Genomic DNA, 25,871 nt, shown 5'->3' on the forward strand with positions numbered 1-25,871 from the left:
GTTCACAGCGCGATCGCAGCTGCCAATGGGAGATGATCTCATATGTAAACATATGAGATCATCTCCCATTGCCGTGTCTCTCCCTCCTCACACAGAGACAGCGTGTGAGGAGGGAGAGCGATCTATGTGTCAGCCCCAGTGCCAGTGTCAGCCCCAGTGCCAGTGTCAGCCCCAGTGCCAGTGTCAGCCCCAGTGCCATCTGTCAGCCCCAGTGCCAGTGCCATCTGTCAGCCCAGTGCCATCTGCCAGTAGTGCCAGTGCCGCCAGTGCCACCTGCCAGCGCCTACGGTTAGCCCCAGTGCCGTCAGCCCCAGTGCCGCCAGCGCCACCTGCCAGCGCCACCTGCCAGCGCCAGTGCCGCCCGTCAGCCCCAGTGCCGCCCGTCAGCCCCAGTGCCGCCAGCCCCAGTGCCACCTGCCAGCACCAGTGCCACCTGCCAGTGCCACCCGTCAGCCCCAGTGCCGTCAGCCCCAGTGCCGTCAGTGCCGCCAGTGCCACCTGCCAGTGCCACCTGCCAGCGCCATCCGTCAGCCCCAGTGCCAGTGCCGCCTGCCACCACCAGTGCTGCCAGTGCCAGTGCCGCCAGTGCCACTTGCTAGTGCCACCTGCCAGCGCCAGTGCCATCCGTCAGCCCCAGTGCCAGTGCCGCCAGTGCCACCTGCCACCACCAGTGCCACCAGTGCCACTTGCTAGTGCCACCTGCCAGCGCCAGTGCCATCCGTCAGCCCCAGTGCCATCAGCCCCAGTGCCGCCAGCCCCAGTGCCGCCAGCCCCAGTGCCACCTGCCAGTGCCACCTGCCAGCGCCACCTGCCAGCGCCATCCATCAGCCCCAGTGCCGCCAGCCCCAGTGCCACCTGCCAGCGCCATCTGCCAGCCACAGTGCCATCTGCCAGCCCCATTTGCCAGAGCAATTAGCCAGAGCAAATAGCCAGCACCATCTGCCAGTGCCAGCCCCAGCCCCATCTGCCAGCGACATCTGCCAGCCCCATCTGCCAGCCCCATCTGTCAGCCCCATCTGCCAGCCCCATCTGCCAGCCCCATCTGCCTCCAGTGCCATCTGCCTCCAGTGCCATCTGTCAGTGCCACGTGTCGTCAGTGCCACATGGGGTCACTTTGTGGGCATTTGCATTGTCCTGGTGCTCCAGGGCCTTCAAAACTGTAATAGGTGGTTGAGAAATAAGATGTGTAATTTATGCTCCTAGAACGCCTGATGGTGCTATTTCAATATTGGGCCTCTGTATGTGGTCAGGCTGTGTAAAAGTCTCACACATTTGGTATCGTTATACTCAGGAGGAGTAGTAGAACATATTTTGGGGTGTCATTTTTGCTATGTACATGCTATGTGTTGGAAATATCTTATAAATGGACAACTTTGCGTAAAAAAATGCGTTTTCATTTTTTTTCCACATTTTCCCAAAACTTCTGGAAAAAAAATGAACCATTCAAACGACTCATTATGCCTCATAGATTATACATTGGGGTGTTAGCTTTCCAAAATGGGGTCACTTTGTGGGCATTTCCATTGTCCTGGTGCTCCATGGCCTTCAAAACTGTAATAGGTGGTTGAGAAATGAAATGTGTAATTTATGCTCCTAGAACGCCTGATGGTGCTATTTCAATATTGGGCCTCTGTATGTGGCCAGGCTGTGTAAAAGTCTCACACATTTGGTATCGTAATACTCAGAAGGAGTAGCAGAACGTATTTTGGGGTGTCATTTGTGGTATACACATGCCATGTGAGAGAAATAACCTATTACATTGAAAATTTGAGGAAAAAAAATAAAAAATCTTCATTTTGCAAAGAATTGTGGGAAAAAGATGACAACATCAAAAACCTCACCATGCATCTTAGTAAATACCTTGGAATGTCTACTTTCAAAAAAGGGGTCATTTGGGGGGTATTTGTACTTTCCTGACTTGTTCGGGTCGCAAGAAATGAGATAGGCCACCAGTACATCAGGTGTGATCAATTTTGTGCGATTCGCACCACAGATTGTAGACTCTCTAACTTTCACAAAGACCAAATAATATCCACTAATTTGGGTTGTTTTTACCAAAGATATGTAGCAGTATAAATTGTGGCCAAAATTTATGAAAAAAAAATTATAATTTGCAAAATTTTATCACAGAAACAAAGAAATATGCGTTTTTTTTCAAAATTTTCGGTCTTTTTTCATTTATAGCGCAAAAAATAAAAACCCCAGAGGTGATCAAATGCCACCAAAAGAAAGCTCTATTTGTGGGAAAAAAAGGACACAAAATTCATTTGGGTACAGTGTTGCATGACTGAGTAATTGTCATTCAAAGTGTGAGAGCACCAAAAGCTGAAAATTGGTCTGGTCAGGAAGGGTGTTTAAGTGCCCAGTAAGCAAGTGGTTAAACAATTTCACACTATGGGAGTCATATTGTCTATATATGGATTGGAGTCATTAGTGACACTTCAAGAGCCTGGATCTTGGAACCAACACAGCAGTGATAAGGAGAGGGATATTCTAAGGAAGGATTACCTGTCCACTATTAAAACCTGATCCTAAGGCTTTTAATATGTGGCCATAAGGTAAGAGTTCTGTGAGCACTGAGGTGATTGGTGGAAGCACAGCTTTTTTGGATTACACTAACAAAGAACTAAGCACCATATTGAAACAGAGCACTTGGACACTTATCAGTTTATTGGACAGTCTATATGCTTTGCGCTTTTTATTATTTGTTTATGGATTATGTTGACTAATATACATGATTTTTCCATCACGTTTAACCATTGATTATATGGGATGAAGGTACAATGTTGATTTCAAATTGAGGCTGGGTTCACACTGAAGTCCAATGCGTCTCCATTCACCATTTCAGATCCGATTTCAGCCCGAATTTGAGGTTGAATTCAGACCTGAAACAGACCAAAAGAGGCATGGGACTCCTGTGCAATTTGCACTGGAGCCACTGTGGAGATGTGTGAACCAGCTCCCTAGAGAGCTGGTCACAATCTCCTGCTATGCAAATTGGATGCGGGAAAAGCCACATTCAATTCACAATGTGACCTGATCTCGGATTCTGTTCGTCTTGCTACTTACTCCTGACCCAGCTCGTTCCCAACTTTGGCTCTGTTCCTGATTCTGTACCTCGCTGCCTGCTTGATGATGACCATGGCTATCCTGCGACCATGCTCCTGCCTTCTGATCCTAGCTTCCTGGCTTATCCGACTGCCTGCTTGGTTGTCTGCAATCACAGTCCTGTGACCCGCTGTGATTTCTTGCTACAAGCCTACTGGGAGTTTGAACCTGCCATACGCTCCGGTCCTTAACCCCAGTTGCACGGTTTCTGCTCCTGATGGTTCTTCTGATTTCTCTGAGTCGCAACTCCTGCTGACAGTGCTTGGGCCTACACCTACAGTCACTCCTGTTCCTTCTGTCCCTTGGCTCCCCCTGTTTCACTCTCAGTGGGACCTGGGTTGGAGATACAAGAGAGTCCGATCTCGTCATTTCAGTCTCCCTTCAGGTACATGACATGGATACTTAAATGACCAACATTTAAGGGGGCACACACAAATGACAACCAACATTTAAAGGGGCACCAGCGACCACCACCAGAGGAAACCAATGTCTAACTGTTCTGTGCATTAACTGGTCCTGAACCCTGTATGTTATAAAATTAAATCCCTTTTTCTCACCAGATTCCATTGCAGCTATACCTATAATATATAACTATTTATTTATACAGTAGTACAATACAATATTATACAATAGTGATGTGTCAGTATACAAACCTGTAGACAGTATTACTTTGGCCTCCTTATGTGCTTAGTTACATAGGTACATAGTAGGTGAGGTTGAAAAAAAAAAACACAAGTCCAATGTTAGTGATTTAGTCATTCACTTTTTATATATAAAATGGCAATTAATAAGTGGTAGCTATTTTTCTTGATTCTCCAACTGATGAATGCTTTAGTATATTTTGGATGTTTGAGTCAATGCGCCGATGTACAGTGACTCAAAAAAGTATTCATACCCCTTGAAATTTTGTTGCAACCAAAAACCATAAATGTATTATATTAGGATTTTATGTGATAGACCAACACAAAGTGGCACATAATTTTTAAATGGAATGAAAATAATAAATAGTTTTAATTTTTTTTTTACGAATAAACATCTGAAAAGTGTGGCGTGCATTTGTATTCAATCCCCTTTATTCTGATACCTCTAACTAAAATCTAGTGGAACCAATTGCATTCAGAAGTCACCTAATTAGTAAATGGAGTCCACTTGTGTGTAATTTAATCTCAGTATACAGTATCTCACAAAAGTGAATACACCCCTCACATTTTTGTAAATATTTTATTATATCTTTTCATGTGACAAACACAATGTCAATTAGTGAGTGTACAGCTTGTATAACAGTGTAAATTTGCTGTCCCCTCTTAATAACTGAACACACAGCCATTGATGTTTAAACCGTTGGCAACAAAAGTTAGTATACCCCTAAGTGAAAATGTCCAAATTGGGTCCAGTTAGCCATTTTCATGCGAGTCGTTAGTGTTACAAGGTCTCAGGTGTGAATGAGGAGCAGGTGTGTTAAAATTGGTGTTATCGCTTTTGTCTCTCATACTGGTCACTGGAAGTTCAACATGGCATCTCATGGCAAAGAACTCTCTAAATATCTTAAAAAAAGAATTGTTGCTCTACATAAAGATGGCCTAGGCTATAAGAAGATTGCCAAGACCCTGAAACTGAGCTGCAGCACGGTGGCCAAGACCATAAAGTGGTTTAAACAGAATCAAATGTCACCCAGCAACTCAGAACATCAATTCAACAAAACATTTTATAATCTTACTTGCTTACAGCTTGCAAATATAAAAAGCAGGTGGAGTACACAAGAAGAAGGTCTACGGAGAATACGTTTTAAAATTCATATTTTAAAATATCTTGAAACCTGCAAATAAAGTAGGCACCAACCTCCTTTTATGGCACATTCCTGTAAATGTGTTATTTTCAAAACATTAACAAATGTCAATATTCCCATTGCACACTTCCTGAAAAAGGCTTGAGGATTGCAGGTGCAGTAGTAACAATCAGCTAGAGACTGGAAACATCTGAAATGTCTTTGCTGTGATCTGGACATTATTTGAAGATCCATGGTGTGCTGGGAAATATATATACCGATTTTCAAAACATTAAGTTAATTTTAACACTCATCCACCAATAGGCATTTATCTTATATCATTCTCCCACTTGTAGATAATCAGAAGTGCCACCATTTTATGCTTGTTCCACTAAGTTTCCAAGTTGATGAAATCTGCCTGCCAGACGTTTAGTAGTCCTCCGTAGTGTAAGTGATGACACAGGGATCTGGAAAAGTAACAATATGACCAGAATTCCATGGGATACTCGCTCAAGGGGTAATGGCTCTGCTCCTGGATCAAATATAAGGAAGAGCAGAAGAGGAAGCTGCAACAGGATACTGAGAAGCCAAAAACCAGCAAGTTCTGGAACCTAACACAGAAACATCATAAAATAATTATAATATACAATACAATAAAATAATTGAAAATCAAGTTCACCATTATTCATTTGTCTACTGTGCATTCTGCATTTCCTCATTTTCACCATTTACCTCTTACTATTCGGTTATGGCCCCTCTGCTTTTTAAAAATGAACATTTGGAAGCCATTTTTGTAAACACAGGAGCTACTATGAGTACCAAATAATGGACCCTAGAGATTAGACTAGCCTCACTGTAACTTTCAGTTAACTGTAACCCAATGCAGTTTTAGCAGACAAGTGCACTTGGTGTTATTTTCATCATAAATAATTTTGTTTAGATTTACCCAAATCCTATTTAACTGTTCTGCAAAGTTCTGTATCTCATGGTATCTGCTTGTGTCTTTATTTGGCACTCTGGTAAACCCTAAATCTGAATGCACATTGCCCGATATAAACTTTCTCTGATTGTAGCTTTAGCCGTCCCCTCCTAGCAACCAACAATACAATGCACAGTCGGATGCCAGAATGAGCTGACCAGTGCCTCAAGTCAGAATAAAGTTAAGCTTAAAACTCAAATGCAGCACAACTACACCTGCGCTCACAATAACATAAATAAATCAATATGTGCAAAGAATAATACTGATAATAATATACCTCATACAGAAATATATGCATCTTAAAGCATGATAATACAGTATCTCACAAAAATTTGTACTTCCCTCACATTTTTGTAAATATTTTATTGTATGTTCATATGACAACACTGAAGAAATTACACTTTGCTACAATGTAAAGTAGTGAGTGTACAGCTTGTGTAATAGTGTAAATTTGCTGTCCCCTCAAAATAACTCAAACACACAACTATTAATGTCTAAACTGCTGGCAACAAAAGTGAGTACACCCCTAAGTGAAAATTTCCAAATTGGGCCCAAAGTGTCAGAATTTTGTGTGACCACCATTATTTTTCAAGCAATGCCTTAACCCTCTTGGGCATGATGTTTACTAGAGCTTCACAGGTTGTCACTGCAGTCCTCTTCCACAGCGACATCATGGAGCTGGTAGATGTTAGAGACCTTGCACTCCTCCACCTCCTTCTGTTTGAGGATGCCCCACATTGCTCAATAGGGTTGAGGTGTGGAGACATGCTTGGCCAGTCCCTCACCTTTACCCTCAGCTTCTTTAGCAAGGCAGTGGTCACCTTGGAGGTGTGTTTGGGGTCATTATCATGTTTGAATATTTCCCTGTGGCCCAGTCTCCGAAGGGAGGGGATCATGCTCTGCTTCAGTATGTCACAGTACATGTTGGCATTCATAGTTCCCTCAATGAAGTGTAGCTCCCCAGTGCTGGCAGCACTCATGCAGACCCAGACCATGACACTCCCACCACCATGCTTGACTGTAGGCAAGACACACTTGTCTTTGTACTCCTCACCTGGTTGCCACCACACACGCTTGACACCATCTGAACCAAATAAGTTTATTGTGGTCTCATCAGGCCACAAGACATGGTTCCAGTAATCCAAGTCCTTAGTCTGCTTGTCTTCAGCAAGCTGTTTGCAGGCTTTCTTCTGCATCATCTTTAGAAGAGGCTTCCTTCTGGGACACCAGCCACGCAGACCAATTTGATGCAGTGTACGGCCTATGGTCTGAGCATTGACCCCACCCCTTCAACCTCTGCAGCAATGCTGGCAGCACTCATATGTCTATTTCCCAAAGACAACCTCTTGATTTGGCACTGAGTACGTGTACTCAACTTCTTTGGTCAACTATGGCAAGGCCTGTTCTGAGTGGAACCTGTCCTGTTAAACTGCTGTATAGTCTTGGCCACCATGCTGCAGCTCAGTTTCAGGGTCTTGTCAATCTTCTTATAGCCTAGGCCAGTGATGGCAAATCTTGGCACCCCAGATGTTTTGGAACTACATTTCCCATGATACTCATGCACTCTGCAGTGTAGCTGAGCATCATGGGAAATGTAGTTCCAAAACATCTGAGGTGCCAAGGTTCGCCATCACTGGCCTAGGCTATCTTTATGTAGAGCAACAATTCTTTTTTTCAGGTTCTCAGAGTTCTTTGCTACTAGGTATCATGTTGAAATTCCAGTGAACAGTATGAGAGGATGAGAGCGATAACACCAAATTTAACACACCTGCTCCCCATTCATACCTGAGAGCTTGTAACACTAACGAGTCACATGACAACAGGGAGGGAAAATGGCTAATTGGGCCCAATTTGGACATTTTCACTTAGGAGAGTACTCACTTTTGTTGCCAGCGATTTAGAAATGAATAGCTGTGTGTTGATTTATTTTATTTATTTACATTGTTATACAAGCTGTACACTCATTACTTAACATTGTAGAAAAGTGTGTATATATATATATATATATATATATATATATATATATATATATATATATATATATATAGATATATAGATAGATATAGTGTTAAAATGTACAGGCGGTCCCCTAGTTACAAACATCCGACTTACAAACGACTCCTACTTACAAACAGAGGGAGACAACAAGAACTGAGAGGAAATCTACCCCTAGGAGGGGAAATTCACCCCTGTAAGAGTTATCATGGGTAAAAGGTGTCTCCACTGATGATTTATCACCAAGGCTTGTTTCCACAACAACCCAAAATTTTCAAAATCTAATTGTCATTGGGACAGAAAGTGAGGTGAAATCTTCTGAACAGGGGCACAGACAGCAAAACAAACGTTACAGGAGTGTTAACCCTTACCTATGCTATCCAAAAAGCTTAAAAATAGGATTTTTTGTACTCACCGTAAAATCCTTTTCTCTGTAATTCACCGACCGACACAGCTCCTCTCTGTAAAAAAATGGGTTGTATAGCCTGCCATCAGGAGAAACTAGGCAAAACCGTTACACAATACACAGAACTTTAATCCCGCCCCAGGCGGTCGGGCCCTGTGCTATCAACCCTTCCCACTGCTCCTAGTAGCTTCAGTACATCAATAAGCAGTATAACGTAGAAAAAAGGAGGGGTGGGTGCTGTGTCGGTCAGTGAATTACAGAGAAAAGGATTTTATGGAGAGTACAACAAAAATCCTATTTTTTCTTATATTCACCGACCGACACAGCTCCTCTATGTAACTAAATGGGACATCCCCAAGCAGTGCCAAACGAGGGGTGAGAAAAACAGCATAAAAACTTCATCCACCATGGCAAGTGGGAACTAGTGAAACTAAACCCACAAAAAAACAGCAGTGTGTGGAAAAACACCACTATATAACCGGGTATCCTCAACAGGAGTGATCCCCAAGACCGCCACATAGAGAGCATGAAGGGCCACCTCTTTAGGGTGCTTCAGCTTAGGACACAACTATGGTAATACAATGTCCTCATTGATATGAAAAGCCGAAACCACCTTCGGTAGAAAGGACGGTTGTGGACGCAACACCACCTTATCCCTGTGGATGACCAGATAAGGCGACTTGCATGACAAGGCTGCCAATTCCGAAACCCTCCTGGCTGATGTGCTGGCCACTAGAAAGACCACCTTCTGTGAAAGGGTCAACAGGGGAATCTCCCTGATATTCTCAAATGGCGGCTTCTGAAGCGCCGACAACACCAGGTTAAAATTCCATGGGGGTAACAGTGGACGCACCGGAGGGACTACATGTCGAACCCCTTTAACAAAGGTACTCACTAATGAGTGAGACACCAGGGGTCGCTGAAAAAAAAAAAGACAGCCAGGGCTGAAATTTGCCCCTTAATGGTGCTCAATGCCAATTTCTGGTCTACTCCTTGCTGAAGAAACAGCAGGATCCTGGATATAGAAAAGGAGCACGGATGCCACCCTTTCTCCTCACACATGGAGATGTGGGCCTTCCAGGTACGATGGTATATCTTCCATGAAGAAGATTCCGCGCCCTCAGCATAGTTGGAATCACAGAGTCCGACAGACCCCGGTTCCTCAGCACCTGTCTCTCAATAGCCATGCCGTTAAAGCCAGCGATGGTAAAGCAGGGTGAAAGATTGGACCTTGAGATAGGAGGTCCTCTCGCAGCGGCAATCGCCAGGGAGTGTCTGCCACCAGACGCACCATGTTTGCATACCATGGCCACTGAGGCCAATCTGGGGCAACTAGGATTACTGGGATCCCCTCGGCTTCCACTCTGCGAAGCAGATGTGGCAACAGTTTTAGTGGAGGAAAGGCGTAGATCAGCTGGTACTGATCCCACGGAGCCACCAGCACGTCTGACGCGTCTGCCCGCGGATCGCTTGTCCTGGACATGAATTTCGGCACCTTCCGATTGAGATGGGAGGCCAATAGATCCACATCTGGTGCGCCCCATTTTCAGGCACAGCAGCCTGAAAATCTCTGGATGCAACACCCATTCTCCTGGGTCCAGCATCTGACGACTCAGATAGTCCGCCTGACAATTTTCCACCCCAGGGATGTAAATGGCTGACAGAGCCGGAACGTGTCGCTCTGCCCACCAAAAAGTATGTGAGCGACCTCCCGAGCAGCGGCTGAGCTTCTTGTTCCCCCTTGATGATTTATGTATGCCACAGCCGTGGCATTGTCTGACTGTATCCTGGTCGGACATTCTTGAAGACACGTCGACCACGTGTGGAGGCACAGCCTGATCGCTCTCAATTCGAGCAGACTGATCAGCAACTAGACATGTGCAGACTAGAATATTTCGTTTCGTTTTTTCGTTTTCGTCCGTAAATTTTATTTATTTAGTTACTCCCGAAATTCGTTTTTATTTATTTCGTTTTTCGTGCAAAAATTGCATTCGTCCGAAAATCCACATGAATTACGGTCGAATCTGTCTTGGAAGGCTTATGGTATCTGTCGAATGGATAAAGAAGATTCGATGGAGCTGCTAAACTATATAGCCTATAGGCGGAGCATTCGATTGCCGAAATGTACGATTGCAGTGTCGTATAGTTGCGACGATCCCGTCGAATATTATTATAAACGTGCAACGATCCCGTCGAATATTATTATAAACGTGCAACGATCCCGTCGAATATTATTATAAACGTGCAACGATCCCGTCGAATATTATCATTATTTTTTTTTTATTTACTTCCCCCACCCAATTCCAGTATCGTTTCTCTCTGTCGATTCTGTTCTCTCTATGTCGAATATTTACTCTCTGTCGAAGCTTTTCTATATAATAGGACTAATAGAGGTAAACGAAACTTAGGCACATTCGACCACAGGTTCAATAGACATATGGAGTCACGTCGAATCTCCTATTCTATATCGAACGGTCACTTCGAATCTCCTATTCTATATCGAACTGTTGTAACAACGAAAACGAAAAAAAGCATTTATTTATGTTGGATCTTTCGTTTTTCGGAATCTGCACTTTCGTTATCATTTGTCAAAACGAAAACGAAAATACCTGAAATTCGGACGAAAATGCATTCGGACGAAAACGAATGCACATGTCTATCAGCAACCTGGATTTGTCCGTCGACCAGAGGCCCTGAACCGACCGAATCCCCATCACTCCACCCCAGCCTGAGAGGCTGGCGTCCATAGTGATCACCGTCCATTTCAGAGGAAGGAACAATTTTCCAGACTGAATCACCGGGGTCCCTGACTGGCTGGCTCACCTGGACCTGTCGATCCAGGGACAACGGAGATTTGTCCCATTTTGTCAAAATCTCCTTTTGCAGGACTCTGGTGTGGAACTGGGCAGAAGGTACTGCCTCGAAGGAGGCTACCATGAGCCCCAGTACTCACATGCAAAAACGGAGCGACGACCACTTGCGGTTCATCAGTAGTTTGACCGCAGATCTGAGAGTCTGCAATTTGTCTGAGGGGAGAAAACCCTCGCTTCCCTGGAGTCCAATAGTAAACCCAGGTACTCCAGACGCTGGGTCAGCACAATCACCGACTTCTTTAGGTTCAACAGCCATCCAAATTCTCGCAGAGTCTGCATGGTGATCGCCACATCCTCCTCTAATTCTGAGGCAGAAGATACTCTCAGGAGGAGATAGTCTAGGTAACCCACGATCGCGATCCAGCGTTGTCGCAGCAACGCCAATACTGGAGCCAGTACTTTGGTAAAGACTCGGGGGGCTGATGCCAGGCCACAAACTGGTAATGGGCTTCCCCTACTGCCAAACGCAGAAATTTTTTATGCCGAGGGCATATGGGTATGTGCAGGTATGCATCCTGGATGTCCAAAGACTCCAGGGAGCCCCCTTGATGGAGTGCAGCGACTACTGAGCGAACTGATTCCATTCTGAACCTCTGCACTTTCACAAAGTGATTGAGGGCTTTTAAGTCCAAGATTGGACGTACCCCTTCCTTCTTGGGAACCATAAATAGATTTAGGTAGAACCCCTGGAAGCGTTTCGATTCCAGAACTGGTACAATCACCCCCTAATTCAGCAAGTCCCTTACTGCCCCTAGCAGGGCCTCCCGGTGAACTGGGGACGCGGGTATGCTGGAGGGGAAAAATCTGTTTGGCGGCCAAGAGAGAAACTCTATCTTGTAGCCTGTGGAAATCAGGTCGCAGACCCACTGGTCAGGTAACCGGGAGGTCCACTGGACTGCAAACTCCCGAAGGCGACCCCCCACCCGATACGCGGGTGGGGGCAAACCTTCATGCAGTAGCACTGTTGTTTGCAGGCTTGTGGTTCCAGGGATGCTTTTGACCATCTATGGATGTCCTGTTGGGCTGGGAACGTTTTGTCGAAGCACCGGGCGGACGAAAAAGCAGCTTGTGAGCGGAAAAAGAGGACACTTGCCCGCGGCGTGGCTCCTTAGCCTTCCTGGCCTGTGGGAGTAGTGTACTCTTACCACCCGTGGCATTTTTAATAATGTCATCCAACGAAGCTCCAAAGAGCCGGTCGCCAAGGAAGGGAAGATCCGTCAGGGCATTTTTGGATGCCTGGTCAGCAGACCAGCATTTTAGCCAAATCAGGCACCTCAGCACCACAGCTGACACTGAAGCCCTGGATAACAGAGGGAGAGTATCCAGGGCCGCGTCACAAACGTACTTAAGGCCTTGCACTAGTTGGTCTGCTAGTTCCACGCAGACATGGGAGGCGTTTTGCTCTCCCAATTCGCGGTGCAAAAGTTTTGCCCACTCAGTCAGTGTCTGTTACACCAGTGCGGATGCCAGAACTGGTCGCATGGCTGACCCCACAACCGTAAACAAGGAACGAGCCACTGCCTCGGCCTTCCTGTCAGTGGGATCCTTGAATGCAGGAGTCACCTCTACCGGGATCATGGTTACTTTATTTAACCTAGATACTGGGGGGTCCATGACTGGAGGAGTCAACCATTTCTTGAGAAGGCTTTCCTCAAAGGGGTAACGCACTGCCATGTTTTTGGGGACCGAAAAGGTCCTTTGCAGCTGACCCCATTCCCTGTGGATGAACTTGTCAAAATAAGCCAAATACGGGAACACCTTAGGTGAACGTGCTGGCTTGCGGGACCCAAAAGGGACCAATACATCAGCAGAGGCATCCACTGGCTCCTGTATCTTCATGGTATCATGCACAGCTGTGATAAGTGCTCCAACAAACGATTTGTCGTGCCTGGACCCGGACGGGGAATCATCCTCACTGTCGAATGGTCCTGGTCAGCCTCGTCTGATAGGTCAGAGCAGGGGTTACCAGCCGCAGCAGGGCCTGAGTCTGCATCAGAGCTCTCCCCAGAGGACGGGGGGGGAGGGGCATTTTGTGCGCACCTTTCCTTCCATGCATCGCCTCTATTTTAGCAACAAAAGAATTAAGGACCGCCGTCAGGGTGTCCATGGGCACAGCTCTATCCGCAGGTGACCCGGTTGCAATAGCCTGGATTTCGGGGGAAGAAACACCTTCTGAAGCCATGCTGACCCTACCCTGTCTGCCACCTGCAAGGGGACTTAGGACAGTGAAGGTCCCACCCTCCTGCTGCCGCCGCATGGGGGGAGAGGTATCTAGCGCCAGACTCACCACCCAGGGGCTTTCTGTGAATGTCACTAGCCATGCCTGTAATCCCTAGGATGTTACCCAGTTGCAGAGTGAAGAAACTGTGTCGGCAGCAGCTGTATAGAATAGCGGTGAAACGATCTGCAGAACTTGCACCAGCATTCAGGGAAGAGCCATTCAGCGTCTTGTATACACAGTGGACACAGGAAACAGAATGTGAGTGCACATGTAAAGCTGTCACAAGAGAACTGCAGTGAAAAGAGCACTTGGGCTTCAAAAAAATGGCCGCCAATGCAACTAATAGGAAAATCCTATAGAAAATAGCTGCTGAGGCTCACAAGGGGAACCTGCTTTTCCCACAGTCAAAATGGCCGCCGGACAGCGCCATGCGGTGACAGGAAAAAACACAGAACAGTGCTGCCTGCATTCCAGACACCTTATGGGACCCCCCAGACCGGGACCAGGACCAGCGCTAGTCACACAGAGCCCCCTACAGGTGAGAGACCCAGCGAACCCCACACACACACCGCCCGCAGCACATGCAGCCACCCCCCCCCCGAAGGGGGGGGAGGAGGGGAGATAGGGACGTGGGAGAGAAGAGAGGAGGTGAGGAGGCCCCCGAATCAACCTCCCAGGGAATGCCCAGCTGCTCACCCCACCGAAGCAGGGAGAGCCGTACTTACCAGTCCTGAAGAGCTGGGAGACATTCCATCACAGACCTACTCCTGCGCAGTTACAGGGTAGCTGCTGGCTCGGTATACTGTGATCCAGACATCAGTAGCCCGGTCATATGTATACCCTGGAGCATTGAGGCTCACCGACCACCTCTGGAGCTGAGGTATGTCTTGGCCTGCCAAGCCTTAGCTGCAGCCTGCACACGCTCGATTGCCGGACTGGGGAGACTACAAGGATAACTTAACCAGCCTGTCACCCAGCTGGCAGTTGATAGAAGATCCCAGGATCTTTCATCTTGCGCAAAAAACATCAAACCTGCAGCAAAAAAATGGACCAAAGGGCCCGCAGGGTTCCTAGATCATTCTCCTTCACTAGGCAAAATAAAAAAACGGAGTTCTGCCTGGGAGCAGGGAGGGTTGTTAGCACAGGGTCTGCCCCCCGGGGCGGGACTAAAGTTCTGTGAATTGTGTTAAAATGTATTGCCTAGTTCTCCTAATGGCAGGCTAACAAACCCATTTAGTTACAGAGAGGATCTGTGTCGGTTGGTGAATATAAGAGAAAATGCGTTTTCATTTTTTCCACATTTTCCAAAAACTTCTGGAAAAAAATGAACAGTTCAAAAGACTCATTATGTTCCATTGGGGTGTCTGCTTTCCAAAATGGGGTCATTTTGTGGGCGTTTCCATTGTCCTGGGGCCTTCAAAAGTGTAATAGGTGGTTGAGAAATTAGATGTGTAATTTATGCTTGTAGCACACCTGAAGGTGCTACATCATTGGCGGGCCTCTGTATGTGGCCAGGCTGTGTAAAAGTCTCAATGTGGTATCGCCATACTCAGGAGGCGTAGCAGAATGTATTGTGAGGTCTCATTTTTGCTATATACATGCTATGTGTTGGAAATATCTTAAAAATTGACAACTATGTTGGGGTGTCTACTTTACAAAATGGGGTCATTTTGTGGGTATCTGTACTTTCCTGGTTTGTTAGTGTCTCAAGAAATGTCTTCAGTACATCAGGTATGATCAGATGTGATAAATTTTCAATGATTTGCACCATAGCTTGTAGACCCTATAACTTTCACAAAAAACAAATAATATACACTAAGTAGGGTTATTTTTACCAAAGATATGTAGCCATATAAATTCTGGCCAAAATTTATGAAGAAATATTACTAATTTGCAAAATGTTATGAGAAACAAAGAAAAATTATTTATAGCACAAATAATAAAAAAAAACCCACTAGAGATTAAATACAACCAAAAGAAAGCTCTATTAGTGTGAAAAAAAGGACACAAATTCCATTTGGGTACAGTGCTGCATGACTGAGTAATTGTCATTCAAAGTGTGAGAGCGCTGAAAGCTGAAAATTGGTCTGGGGAGGAAGGGGGTGTAAGTGGACTGTAGACAATTGGTTAAATGGCGAGACTCCCATCAGTGTACACATACATGGGTTACCTATGATTAAGTCATGGTCACGCAATGATCATTGCACGTGTCTGCATGTTGGCTAACTCTAGCATCTATCCAGGACCCTTAGATTTAATGTTTACATGTTTGCCATCTAGTGCACTGGATGTCATCAGTGCACTATATTTATGAGTATTTTACCTTTTTTTAATTTTATTTTCTTTTATAAATTATGATACTTTTGGTATTGCATCATGATGGTCTCCCCATTCTTCCCATGTATGTGTGCAGATGGGAGTCGTGCCATTTAAAGAGATTGAACATATCATTTGTTTTTTAGCAACCTCTAAGCCCTTGTACACATGGTCGGAGAATCCGTCGGAATGTGTCCTATCGGACCATGTTGTCGGATAATCCGACTGTGTGGTATGCATTGGACTGATTCCGTCGGACCCAAATTTTCCAACATGTTGGAAATATTTCCCGACCAACTGGTTCGATCGGACATACTCCGATCCTGTGTAGAGAATTTTGATCGGACCAAGTGCCACGCAGGCTCAGATCAAATTCCTACATCAAAGCTATTGGCTACTAGCCTGAACGTAGTCCCATCGTAACTAAATTACGTCATCACGTTCTGAATGATCGGATTTTTCGACAACTTAGTCCGACCGTATGTATGCAACAGTTTCGGACAAGATCCGACGGACAAAATCAGACGGATTTGGTTGTCGAAATCTCCGACCGTGTGTACAGGGGCTTAGACATGTTATCTGCTATCCAAATCTAAATTCAATAACTTAACCAAAAAGTGCATTCCCTGCATACAAAAAGAAATAAAGTATAACTAAAATCATAAAAAAAAGCAAAATTAAAAATTGTATGGCTGAAAATCCCCAGCCCAGTGGGCTATCCCTATCCTATCCCTTAACTTACTAGCTGTCAGACAGCCAAATACCTCAGCTGCATCTGCGGTCGTACTAATTGCTGTTGTTAAATGGCTGAGGAAGGCAACTGTGGCCTTGTCTAGGTTCCTGGCACTTAGTCCGACCGTGTGTATGCAACAGTTTCGGACAAGATCCGACGGACAAAATCCGACGGATTTGGTTGTCGAAATCTCTGACCGTGTGTACAAGGGTTTAGACCTCTTCCTTTGCTTCTGCTACCCTTTCCTCTATGCTCATCTGTACTGTTACTACTTTGCCACCAGCAGCACAATCTGGTCAGCACCCTGCAACCACCTGCAGGACTCACTCCAGTATTTAAACCAAAAAAGAAACAAAAGTTATTCCTACTCATACATCTTTTTTTTTTTTTCTCAATCAAGGTTTTATTATAGCAAATTCAGGTTTACAATAAAAAAAGCAAAACTCTTAATAACAAATAAATTAATGACATTGGTATAAGTACAATTCTTGCAATTTGTTATATAGTGTCTGAATGATGACATAATAAATGCCAGATTGTGAAGTTTACAATCAACATCAGAGTAAAATAAACTAGATATGGATTGGCATACTAAAGAAGATTGTCAGGATTAATATAGGTCAGATTGGGGGATTGAAAAATGGGGAGGGGGGGCCCTCAATGTAAGGAATTCTTGGTTACGTTAATTATACAGACCTCAATTATTTATGACAATACAGCAATATTGATAATTAATAGGAGTGGATATTTCACTGAGTGAGTGATTGGTATTCAGGAGATAGAGTGAATACCAACCAGGGTTGCCATGTTTTATTGAAATTTGAGCGATTTTCTCTCCTCGTGGCCACAATTTCTTCCATTTTATAAATATAGTGTACTCTGTTTAACCAATCCTTGACTCCTGGGACTTTTGTCGATTTCTAGTAAATGCGTATGAGAGTTTTGGCGGCAGTAAGTAGGTGTCGTGAGAGTGATTTTTTTTATATTTGTTTAGAGTAGTGGGGACTATGTTAATCAGACAAGCAGCTGCATTCAGTTCTAGTTTGGTATCCATGACATGTTTTATCCAGGTCTTAATTTCACCCCAGTAGGCAAGGATGGGTGGGCACTCCCATACATCTCTGCCACTATCCATGCTACCTGGCAATTGGGTGAAGGCCGCCTCCATGCTGCCTGTCGATGGGGTTCAGTCTGCCACAATACTTGTCTCTGGTGAGCTGTCTGCTAAGCCTGACTCTGGTTATCCACTGTTTGCTGCCAAGCCTGCCTCTTATTTTCCCATCATATATAATCCCACTTTGAAATAGAACAAGGATTTGAAAATTATAATTGATTACGGTATTAAAAAGGGAATTATAGATAAGAAAGGACATACATTTCTTGTTCCACTAGCTCCGAGGGTACCCATTATGTACTATTTACCCAACATACACAAATTTTTATCTAATCACCCTGGTAGGCCCATCATCATAGGCCTAGCATTGATTCAGTTACAGCCTGAGGATTTCCTGGTAATGGTGTATTTGCATTATCTCCTGCTTGGGGGGGAGCCAATCATAGCTGAACCTCTTCTTGTGAGCTTTCTTTTTAGGAGAATGGTGACGTACGTATGTCCCAATCCCATGATGAAATATCTGATGAAACGCATTGGGAGGAGCCAGGATGTATGTCCCCATGCATATGCGTCAATCGGTGGCCAGCTTTGATGTGGATATCACAGAGATTGTTTGGGAACAGCGCTGTTTTATTCTTTGCATTTTGTTAAGTGCAATTTCAATTAAGAAATTTTATTTATTGGTATTGCGCTATAGAAAGCGTGTTCTTTCATGTATGCACTGGATGTTTAAATGGCCACATCAAGGAGGAGGATCGTGGCAGTTGCTAAGAAGGATCTGGGTGCCATTTGCTGTGGATGTTCGTTTCCCAATTGGAACCCTTATGCAAAGCGGTTATGACTGCTCTATAATTTGAGGGTCAAAACCCTCTGGTAAGCCTCCTTTTCACACAAGGGTGGTGTGCACTGGGGTGGCTTTAGAGTGACTCTTTGAATTTAAAAGAGAAATACAACCAAACCTAGGTAAGTATTCTGAAAAAAAAAAACATGCTTCTCTTTTAATATCTGTCATTGAGAAGATTGGGATCTTTACAAGATTTGCCGAACTTGAATTGGGACTTTTCTCACATGAACTTTTTTCACTTTAACTTTTTTCACATTCATTTTCCTTGGCTTTATTTCTTTCTTTCGCTGGATTATTTTTGTTATGTGATATTATGAATTTTTATGATTAACACAATTAATTATTAAGTTGGGGTATCTTTACCGGATAATATCTGCTATTGCACTGGTATTGATATTTTCTTACAAATGATTTCAGTACTTAGAAAAAAAACCCGTGACATTTTTCACATTTTGTCACGTTACAACCAAAAAGGTAAATGTATTTTATTGGGATTTTATGTGATAGACCGACACAAAGTGGCACATAATTATGATGCGGAAGGAAAATTATAAATTGTTGTCAACATTTTTTACAAATAAAAATGTGAAAAGTGTGGCGAGCATTTCTATTCAGCCCCCTTTACTCAACAAACTTAAACAGCATCATGAAGGCCAAGGAATGTAAATGGTTTTCCAAGTTTTTTTTTTTACAAATAAATATGTGAAAAGTGTGGCATTCATATGTATTCAACCCCGAGTCAATACTTTGCAGAACCACCTTTTGCTGCAATTACAGCTGCAAGTTGTTTCTGGGATGTCTCTACAAGCTTTGCGTAACTAGAGAGTGACATTTTTGCCCATTCTTCTTTGCAAAATAGCTCAAGCTCTGTCAGATTGGATGGAGAGTGTCTGAACAGAAATTTTCAAGTCTTGCCACAGATTCTCAATTGGATTTAGGTTTGGACTTTGACTGGGCCATTCTAGCACATGAATATGCTTTGATCTAAACCATTCCATTGTAGCTCTGGTTGTATGTTTAGGGCCCTTGTCCTGCTGAAAGGCAAACCTCCACCCCAGTCTCAAGTCTTTTGCAGACTCTAACAGGTTCTCTTTTAAGATTGCCCTGTATTTAGCTCATCCATCTTCCCATCAACTCTGACCAGCTTCCCTGTCCCTGCTGAAGAAAAGCATCCCCGCAACATGATGCTGCCACCAGCATGTTTCATGGTGGGAATGGTGGGTTGGAAACTTGGAAAACCATTTACGTTCATTGGCCTTCATGATGCTGTTTGTTCACTAAGGTTCTCTATCAAACCTCTGAGGGCTTCACAGAACAGCTGTATTTTTACTGCGATTAAATTACACACAGGTATACTCTATTTACTAATTAGGTGACTTCTGAAGGAAATTGGTTCCACTAGATTTTAGTTAGGGGTATCAGAGTAAAGGGGGCTGAATAGAAATGCATGCCACAATTTTCACATATTTATTTGAAAAAAAGTTGAAAACAATTTATAATTTTCCTTACACTTCACAATTATGTGCCACTTAGTGTTGGTCTATCACATAAAATACATTTACATGCAACATGACAAAATGTGGAAAATTTTAAGGGGTGTGAATACTTTTCCAAGGCACTGTATATTGTTTGATATGTCTGGTGTCAGGGTATTGTGTCAGCTGAAGGTTTTTACATTATTGTGTTCTCCAGGCAGGGGAGGCCAACTGGCAATAATCTTGTGTAAAAATCAGACACGCTGGTTGTACCCAAGTCATTCAAAGGATCAACTTGGGTACAATCAGCCTGTCCATAGATGGTTCGAATCTCAGCTGGTCCCTGTTAAACCATACAAGATTTGAATAATCTGTGGCAAGCTTTTGAGTGTTTTTTTCCCTAAAGGAGAAGAGGTCCATCATATTAAGACACTAGCAAAAAACTGAGGATTCATGTAGCGGGGTAGGGTTACATAGTTACATAGTTAGTAAAGTTGAATTAAGACACCAGTCCATCCAGTTCAACCTGAGTGTCTACAATTGTCCCAATCCCTGTACATTGCACATTCACATCAGTCCCTACCCTCAAGGAGCCCACGATCCAAGGTCCCCATTCTTATACTAGGGCCAATTTTGCACAGAAGCCAATTAACCTACCTGCATGTCTTTGGAGTGTGGGAGGAAACCAGAGTAATCGGAGGAACCACACGCACGCACAGGGAGAACATGTAAACTCCAGGCAGGTGGTGTCGTGGCTTTTTACTGCTAGGTGAGAGTGCTACCCACTACACCACTGTGCCGCCCAAGTTATAGGGGGAATGCCCAGGGAGCATGTCCTCAAAATCTTGCCAGCGTCCAATCACCTGAAAGTATCAGCCTATAACCCAAAGTCTAACAATGCTCCCCCTGTGTCCTATATGGCATGATTAAAATACATTGTTTTTAGAAAGAAAAACTTAATACAGTACCTTTTAAAAAATGTGAATGATCCAAACAATATCTTACAATAGTGTGTGTAACATATTGTGCTAGGAAACTGTTATCCTTCAATCAAAACAAAGTTGATGTGCAAAAATAAACTGTGCACACCATTCATTAATCCCAAGGTGCAAATGATACTAACTGCTTCCCACCCACGCCACTGTAAAATGACAGTGGGAACCCTACTGTCCTGGGAGGATGTCATATGATGTACTCCTGAGAATGGATCCATGGTCTGTCACCTGCGGTGTCCACCGAACACCGCCGATGACTGATCAGTGTACCGGCCCGCTGTAGGTACCATGCGATCGCTGCAGATCATATGACCGTTTTAAACAATGAAAGGCTTCCTTTCATACCATTTATTGTATACAATTGTGTTAGCTGTGATTCGACACAGTAATCACATGGTACAGACAGGGCCAATCACAGCCCATTTGTACCATGTGATTAGCTGTGGCCAATCACAGCTAACAATACAAAGTGTCTACACAATGTCATTCAGTAAAAATATTTGCTTATAGCAGTGAAATTCACTGCTATAAGCACTTATAGTATGTAAAAAAATAATAATAATCTTATCAACTCTCCAGAATGGTACAGTGTTACTATGGTAACACTGTATTGCTCTGGTCACAGTATGTAAAAAAAAAAGAAAAGAAAATTACATACTGTCACCAATGTCCCTGCTCACCGCCACACCAGTTATATGATGATGCTGTACTGCGCTGGTGAAAGTATGTAAAAAAAACTAAAAAAAATTACAACTTCAAAAAAAATGTGCCATACCACTTACTAAATACTTCAGACTGTCTGCTTTCCAAAGAGGTCAATAGGGGGGTATTTTTACTGTCCTGGCATTTTCAGGTCTCACGAAATGAAAGGTCATCAGTATCAGGATTAATTGTTTTTCAATATATATATATATATATATATTACACACACACACACACACATATATACATACATACATACATACACTATACACACATATACGCACCATTTGTGGACTCTATAACCTTCCTACAGACTAACTAATATGCACTGATTTGGGTTATTTTCACCAAATAAATGTAGCAGAATACATTTTGGGCTAAAAAATGTATAACAGAAACAAAAAAAATAGTTTTATTTCCAAATTTTTGTCTTTTTCATTTATTTAGCAAAAACATAAAAACACCAAGTGGTGATTAAATACCACCAAAAGAAAACTATTTTTGTGAGAAAAAAAACATCATATGGGTAGTGTTGCATGACCACGCAGTTGTCATTCAAAGTGAGACAGCGCTGAAAGCTGAAAACTGGGCAGTGCAAGAAGAGGGTAATAGTGCCTGTTACTGAAGTGGTTAAAGTATGTTAAAATGTGTTTTTTAGCTTTGTTTCAATTGAAGGATAGCAGTTTTCTAGCACAATATATTGCACACACTATTGAAATCTATTTTTTGGATTACTTACATTTTTTAACGGTATAAGGCCTCATTCACAGAAGGTGGATCCGCTCAGCTGAGTGTCTCCATTGATCTGCACTGAACCAGCGGATGACAGGTCCGTCTCTGCTCAGTGAGCGGGGAGGGGCCTGTCAGACCGCCGCTGATTCCTATGGAGGGACCAGCATGTCCGTTTTCATCAGATCTCATCCGATCCGCCAGGACAGATGCGAACTTAATGCCACACGCCTGATTTTAGCGGATCGAATGTCAGCGGACATGGTCACCGCTGACATCCATCACTCCATGGACCCCTTTCAAACGGACGGACCGTTCAGGTCCGCCTGACAGTTTTTTAGGCGGACCTGAATGGTCCGTCCGTGTGAAAGGGGCCTTATGTACATATTTATGCATAGGACTGCTTGACACTTTATTGCATACTCAGTTTGAAGTTTTTACAGATAGACCTTTGACTAGGAATTGCACAAGTGTATATTTCAGACAGTGACACTTTTTTGAGACATTTTTAGCATTTGCAAAATGTTGCTGGATTATTTTTTAGTGTTTGGCAGGCATTAAAGGCAGATGTGATAAATATGGACCTGGATTACCTGGCAAGTCTGTGTCCAAAATGCGCTTAATCTGTAGCCTTAGGTCCTGCCAGAAAAGACAGATTTTGGGGTAATCCCACTAGATGCATAAGAGAAAACTTATTTGTCTGCAGCCTCTTCAGCATAGTGACAATAGGGCTGGGAAAAATGTAGTCAATCAGAAGGAGACTCTATACCAATGGTTGAGTTTATAGCAGGTTTCCTGTCTTGGAGTCTACTAAGGAGGTACGAGCAAGTTTTAGTATTTGTAGAAGCTGTGGTTCTAAAAACATCTAGGTTCCCTTTCCCATTACCATAATGAAGGCAATCTTTCCTAAAGCCGCGTACACACGGGCAGACTGTCTGGCCAACTAAGTCCGTCAGACAATCCGAAGGACAGTCCGTCCTACTTTCGAATGAACGGACTTGACCACACACGATGAACAGACAGTCCGTCGAAAGCTTGCGCGATGACGTGTACAGCACGTACGACGGGACTAGAAATAGGACGTCCAATACACAGCAATGCAACCTTTCGCCGTGTAAATCCTTTCTGAGCATGCGCCATACTTAGTCCGTCGAACTAGCCTACTCACGAGCGGACTGTCCGCTGAAACCAAAGTTGGACGGACAATATTACGGAAATTCCGAAATACTTAGTCCGCCAGACTGCACGCTGAAAAAGTCCGCTGAAGCCCACACACGAGCGGACTGTCCGCTGAAATGTGTTTCGGCGGACTAAGTTGGACAGACAGTCCGCCCGTGTGTACGCGGCTTTAGGCTTTGTATGTTGTAACATTTTGTAGAACAGACATAAAATCCTAGAATGAGGAGCAGGTGCATAATCTTATGAATATAATGAGGGAGCTCACAGGCAGAATAAGGCTCGGTTCACACAGGGGCGACACGACTTCAGGACGACTTTGTGAGGCAACTTGGAGATGACTTGAACACGACTTAGACACGACCTGGGGCGACTTACAACACAACTTTAAGTCGCCCCAGGCCAGGCGACTTTTGCCGTGGCCAATCAGAGAATGAGCTCTGAAGGGGGAACTCCACGCCAAACTTATGAAAAAAAAATTGGCGTGGGTTCCCCCTCCGAGAGCATACCAGGCCCTTAGGTCTGGTATGGATTCCAAGGGGAACCCCCTACGCCAAAAAAACGGCGTGGGGGTCCCCCTCAGATCCACACCAGACCCTTATCCGAGCACGCTACCCGGCCGGCCAGGAAAGGGGGTGGGGACGAGCGGGCGCCCCCCCTCCTGAGCCGTACCAGGCCGCGTGCCCTCAACATGGGGGGTGCCTTGGGGGAGGGGGGCGTGCGGCCCCCTCCCACCCCAAAGCACCTTGTCCCCATGTTGATGAGGACAAGGGCCTCTTCCCGACAACCCTGGCCGTTGGTTGTCGGGGTCTGCGGGCGGGGGGCTTATCGGAATCTGGGAGCCCCCTTTAATAAGGGGGCCCCCGGATACCGGCCCCCCACCCTATGTGAATGAGTATGGGGTACAATGTACCCCTACCCATTCACCTGTGAAAAAAGTAAAAAAAAACACAACACAGGGTTAAAATCGTTTATTGCACAGCTCCGGGGGTCTTCCGTCTTCGGGGGTCTTCTCGCCGGACTTCTCCACTATCTTCTGCCAGCTCTTTTGCTAGCTGAGGAGCACGGCTTTCTTCCTCGCCGCCGCCCTCTTCTTCCGACTTCGGGGGTCTTGTCCCCCTCTTCGGTTCTTTTGCCGGGCCACCGCTTCTTCTTATAGCTCTTTTACAGGCGGCGGCCCGGTCTTCTGTTGTCGCCGCCGCCATCCGTTGTTCTCCTTCTTCTTCTCCTAGAGATGTTGACTCGACGTTCTCTCCGGCCGCAATGCCAGGGACGCGATGTGCGGCGACTTACATAGGGACAAGGGGCGGGGTCATCGGTTGATGTCACATGGTGACCCCGCGCCCTTACGATGTCAAAGTCCCGGAGGATGCTGGGACTGTCACCATGTGACATCAACCCATGTGACATCAACCGATGACCCTGCCCCTTGTCCCTATATAAGTCGCCGCGCAGCGCGTTCCCTGGCCGGAGAGAACGTTGAGTCAACATCTCCAGGAGAAGAAGAAGGAGAAGGAGAAGAACGGAAGGCGGCGACGACAGAAGACCGGGCTACCGCCTGTAAAAGAGCTATAAGAAGAAGCGGTGGCCCGGCAGAAGAACCGAAGAGGGGGACAAGACCCCCGAAGTCAGAAGAAGAGGGTGGCCGTGAGGAAGAAAGCCGTGCTCCTCCGCTAGCAAAAGAGCTAGCAGAAGATAGCGGAGGAGTCCGGCGAGAAGACCCCCGAAGATGGAAGACCCCCGGAGCTGTGCAATAAACTATTTTAACCCTGTGTTGTGTTTTTTTTTTTACTTTTTTCACAGGTGAATGGGTGGGGGTACATTGTACCCCATACCCATTCACATTGGGTGGGGGGCCGGTATCCGGGGGCCCCCTTATTAAAGGGGGCTCCCGGATTCCGATAAGCCCCCCGCCCGCAGACCCCGACAACCAACGGCCAGGGTTGTCGGGAAGAGGCCCTTGTCCTCATCAACATGGGGACAAGGTGCTTTGGGGTGGGGGGACACCCCCCACGTTGAGGGCAAGCGGCCTGGTACGGCTCAGGAGGGGGGGCGCCCACTCGTCCCCACCCCCTTTCCTGGCCGGCCGGGTAGCGTGCTCAGATAAGGGTCTGGTGTGGATCTGGGGGAAGTTGCCATCATAACAACTGGCTGTTCAATATACCAAAAGGGCAATTAATGCGAATAAGACGGAACTGCACTGACGATCAAGTTTTTAAAGTACAGGCAAAAACCCTGAGAGATACATTTTTGGAAAAAGGATATGATAATAAATTTATCAATAAAAAGATCATGGAAGTTGCGGAGATAGACCGGAAAACACTACTAGAAGATAAACCTAAACATATACCTAAAGATGATGTAGTACCAATTATCCTCGACTACAGTTCCCAATTTAAAGATGTGGAGAAAATCATTCGACGAAATTGGAACATTTTAC

The 25,871-nt window shown here is 44.9% G+C and overlaps 1 protein-coding gene across 1 annotated transcript in view; it reads right to left on the reverse strand.

Annotated features, from left to right (window-relative positions):
- Positions 1–4,313: 4,313 nt before the first annotated feature.
- TMEM17 (transmembrane protein 17) overlaps positions 4,314–25,871 on the reverse strand; it is a 160,159-nt gene continuing 138,601 nt past the window's right edge. The window contains exon 4 of the mRNA XM_077493204.1: positions 4,314–5,484. Coding sequence (XP_077349330.1) covers positions 5,251–5,484 — 234 coding nt within the window. The 3' untranslated portion in view covers positions 4,314–5,250. The remainder of the gene's footprint in view (positions 5,485–25,871) is intronic.

This window comes from Lithobates pipiens, unplaced genomic scaffold (genome assembly GCF_037356315.1).
Source record: "Lithobates pipiens isolate NorthernLeopardFrog02 unplaced genomic scaffold, aLitPip1_a1.2 Scaffold_19, whole genome shotgun sequence".
Classification (NCBI taxonomy): domain Eukaryota; kingdom Metazoa; phylum Chordata; class Amphibia; order Anura; family Ranidae; genus Lithobates; species Lithobates pipiens.